The sequence below is a fragment of the Zingiber officinale genome, chromosome 6B, assembly GCF_018446385.1.
Source record: "Zingiber officinale cultivar Zhangliang chromosome 6B, Zo_v1.1, whole genome shotgun sequence".
Taxonomy (NCBI): domain Eukaryota; kingdom Viridiplantae; phylum Streptophyta; class Magnoliopsida; order Zingiberales; family Zingiberaceae; genus Zingiber; species Zingiber officinale.
The window spans coordinates 100,044,969-100,049,416 of record NC_055996.1 but is presented as its reverse complement, the minus strand read 5'-3'; the positions used below and the strand labels follow the sequence as shown (position 1 = coordinate 100,049,416).

Sequence of the window (4,448 nt, the reverse complement as noted above, 5' to 3'; positions counted from 1 at the left end):
AAAAATCAACAAGAACTGAAATAAGTATAATCTGAGATCCCTAGATCCATCAGTGAATTTTGACTGAAATCTACTGATGAACTTAGAGAGTTCCGATTGTACCTATTTTAATTTCTATAGATTTTTGAAATTACAAGAAATTTAAATATCTATTTATTGTTTATTTCGACTTTTCCAAATATATTAAAATATTATAAAAATTTAATTAAATCTTATAAAATGTTATTCATATGAAATTGTATGTATAAGAGAGAGGAAAAAGATAATGAGAGAAATACTTAAGAAAAGAAAAATAGTAAAAAAGAAAGTCAGATTATTAGATTATTAGAAGAATAAAATGGATATACCTTTGTTAATACTTAAGTAACATGAGTCATGCGTCTTTTTGAGAAATTTAAAAACTTAGATGTACTATTTCATAAATTGCCGAATTAGTTTCAGCTAGATTAAAACTTCCCATGAATCAAAGTTAGAAGGTAAAATACACCGATAACCCAATACGACTGAGAATATTTTCTTACATGCGAATTTGGATAATTAACCTTGCTAGTCTTTTCTATCGCATCAAATAGTTAGAAAATGCATAATTTTAATACCTTAATTTAATAGCGAACAGTCCGTTCAGAGATGAGATCCCTGTCTCAAAAATATTGTGTCCTCATATTTCAGTATTTATCGGACGATTATGATACTTTTATGATGTACACTATACACTTGCCTGATTTAATTCATCTGATCAGCGCTGGGACATATACACAACATTTTCGGGGGACAGAGTATCTCATCTCGTCCGTTCAGGTCTGCTGTTCCCCCGTCAATTGTTTCAGCAGGTCCTCCCGATCTCCGTACGAGCTGCCCCCCGCCGCCACAGCCTCCGCCATCTTCCGCCGGAGCTCCGCCGCCCGCGCCCTCACTTCGGTCCACGCTTCACTCTCCGACACCGATTCTACCAGCAGCTTTGCAAGATCCTCCGCCGCCGGCACTCCGTCTCCTTCCCCGACTCTCACCGCCACGCCCGCCACCTCCACCAGCAGCCATGCGTTCAGGAACTGCTCCGCCGTCATCGGCCACGTCAGCAACAGCACCCCCGTCGCCGCCGCCTCCATCACCGAGTTCCATCCGCAGTGCGTCACGAACGCCCCAACACCGGCGTGCCCTAAGATCGCCGCCTGCGGTGCCCAACCCCGGATCAGCATCCCCATTTCCCCCGCCTCAAATCCCTCCGGCAGATCCGCCCCCGATCCGATCACCCACACGAATCGGACCCCGCTCCTCTCTAGTGCAGCCGCGATCGCACCGATCTCGGCCGCTGTCTCTGTGTACTGGCTCCCGAAGCAGATGTAGACCACGGATCGCGGCGGGCAGGCGTCCAACCATGCGGTGACCTCCTCCGCCGAGATAGAGGTGGCCCCTCCGCGGTCGCTGGGGGCGGCCTCCAGCTGGATCGGACCCACCGCCCAGACGCGGTCGTGGCCGAACGATCGGCGGAGATGGGCGAGATAGCGATCGTCGAGGGCAGCGAAGGTGTTGATGGCGGCGCCCCAGGCGGCGGCGGTGGCGAGGAAGGACTCGCGGGTGAACTCCCAGTCCGGATCGCCGGCGACGTAGCCGCGGATGATGGCGGGAAGGCAGGCGTAAGGGAAGGAAGGGGTGGAGGGGAGGGCGGAGAGGGTGACATGGGATGCAGAAGCGGAGGGCATGGTGCGCCAGAGGAAATCGATGGCGGAGACGGCGAAGGCGTTTGAGCAATAGGAGACGAGGTTGGGAACAGAGAGGTCAGCAGCGAGGTGGTTGGTCCAGCCGAGGAACCAGTCGGAGAGGAGCGCGGTCGGGGGGTGGGGGCAGGAGCGGGCCCAAGCGACGACGTCGGAGCGGAGGGAGGAGAGGGCGCGGATGAGGGCTGCAGGGGAAGAATTGGCGGCGCGGAGCTGGCGGACGTGCTCGACCCCAGGGGGGAGGGTGGGGGAGGAGGGGAGAGGGAGGACGAGAGGGGAGGCGGAGGGGGTGGAGGCGAGAAAGCGGTGGAGGAGGGGGAGGTTGGCGGGAGTGACGACGACGGTGAGGGTAAGGCGGTGGTGGCGGACGGAGAGGTGGTGGGCGAGGTCGAGGAGGGGGATGAGGTGGCCCTGCGCCGGGAAGGGGAAGACTAGCAAGTGGAGATCGCCAGTCGTCGACATCGTCGCTTCGAGACGGGAAGTGAGGAACAATCAACGACTATTTTATTTATTGACTAATTGGCTCAACTTTAAGAAATATCACGACATTTATTTTTTTAAGATATTCCTCTAAATTAAAAGTAACTTCTGTTGTTTTTTTTTTTTTTTTTTTTTTTAATCTGAACGGCTTAGATAAGTTGCTTATTATGCAAATCACGTACCCTATCATGATGTGACGATAGGATATTTAAATTATTAATAAATATTTTTATTTTGAGTTCTAGTTATGAAAAATTTATAAAATTTTTTTCTTTAAATGAGACATATAATCAAAGAATATTAAATTTCTTAACCTCCGAGATTAACCAATAAGATTAATTAAATTTATTATTTTTCTATTACCCAAATCACATGCATGATTTTGATAATTACCAAATAACATATATCGTCACTGTTTTATCCCTCATCCTGGTCGTATACACGTCCGAATCAAAAATTTATCTGAATCCTTCTTATTTTTTTCCCGTGAATTAAAACTATCTCTCTCTTTTCCTCTCTTTCACGATTGCGTATTTCTTGACCCCGTGAGTCATCCGAGATGGCATGAGACGGAAGTTACTGTAAGAAGGCTGTCGGGTCGAAACTCAGTGGCAACGGGAGAATAAATCCCTTATCCCTGTATTCCACCCGGTCCCTTCCATGTTAGCTCGGGTGTTACGATTTACTTCTCTCACAATGACCGTGGGTCCGATTGGTGGGGGTCCTAGGGGCGAGGGTTTCACCTTTTACTGCAACGATTGCTTATTTCTTCACTTTGGTCAGCTTCCTCGGTTCTCCAACGAGCTTCGATTTGGGATTTATATAATTAGCATAGGGGCAATGAGATTGGAACTTTCAAGACCGATGATTGAATTGAATTGAATTAAATCGAATATAATCAACAGGATGCGTAGGATGCGTGACTAAAACCCTAGTGTTGCTTCCTGCCCCCTGGCGTAGGTTGTGAGAGAGACAGTGGCAATGCAGGGAGGTCGATGACGGCAAAGCTTGGCAACAGACTATGGAGTTCTCCACCCGTGTGTAGAGAGCCACAAATGCCTCCTACCTCATGCTCAAGAAGTTGGTGGATAGGTATTGGCCGGCGGAGGGCCAGCGATCCAATTTCAAGAAGAAGATCAACATTCTTAGTTCATTGTGAAGACGCAACAGCGGATTCTGCGGATCCACATGCTCGTCAAGAGGTGCTAACAGGTGCCACTCCTTATCTTTGCTCCCCATGTTCTACTTTCTTTACTCCCCTTGTTCGACTTCTTTACTGATTGCTAAAATTTAGCTTTTGGCTTAGGATTTAGGTAGAGCTGGTCCTGATTATTTAAAAGCCCGGGGTGAAACTATTAATTATGCCTCAAATTTATCCTTCCATCAATTTAAATAATAATTATTTTAATCTATAAAATTTTGTTTCTAAAAATTGGATAAGTAAATAAGATTTTTTTTATTAGGATGGTTGTTTTTTTTATTTACACATAAATTTCTACCATTCTAATATAAAAATAAGAATGAAGCATCAATTCTGAAACTATGGATATAATTTTTTTCATTCTTACAAGATTAAATTATGCCGGAATAATAATTCTATTTGCCATCAATTTTATTTAGAATGTAATGAGTGTTTACAAAAAGCAATCACTTGAATTTTTAGCAAAAACACTAATAGTGAAGAAAAATTTAACTAAAAAATGCAAAGAGATAAGCATAGTAATGTAATTCAAAGAATGTAAAATGATAAGCAGAGTAATATATAACACAAAATCCTGACATTAAACTGAAAAATAATAAAGAAGTGCAACCTAGTCAGCTTACCTCCATAATCCTTATTTTCAATATCAATGAATCTAGAAGAACAAAGAGAACATCACGAAGACCTATCATAAACATATTTATTTTGAGTTTGAGCAACTTAAACAATTTATTCAATAGAGTAGTTAAGAATTAAAATCTTTTTATCGAAAAAAGTGACATTGCTTATGTACTTCATTTGATAAGAAATGTTAAAACTCAATATAAATAAATTAAATTTTATGTATAGGAATCCTAGCAATAACTAAAATTAAAAACATCGTAAATTTTTAAAATTTTAAACTGACTAAGGCATCATGTGGTGAGCAAAATCTTTTCATGGAGAATGACCTACTTGGTTACTCAGTACAGAAAGTAAAATAAATTTTGGTTTATAAAAACTTAAAATGTTAGTTCCTTAGAATTAACACAAATCTTCTAGTTTGTTGGATG

At 43.2% G+C, this 4,448-nt stretch overlaps 1 protein-coding gene across 1 annotated transcript; it reads right to left on the bottom strand.

Moving 5' to 3' along the window:
* Positions 1 to 620: 620 nt before the first annotated feature.
* LOC121988471 (flavonol 3-O-glucosyltransferase UGT89B1-like) lies at positions 621 to 2,235 on the bottom strand. Its single transcript, XM_042541913.1, has one exon. It carries the CDS (start codon positions 2,175 to 2,177, stop codon positions 795 to 797), a length of 1,383 nt encoding a protein of 460 aa, XP_042397847.1. The 5' UTR covers positions 2,178 to 2,235; the 3' UTR covers positions 621 to 794.
* Positions 2,236 to 4,448: the final 2,213 nt, after the last annotated feature.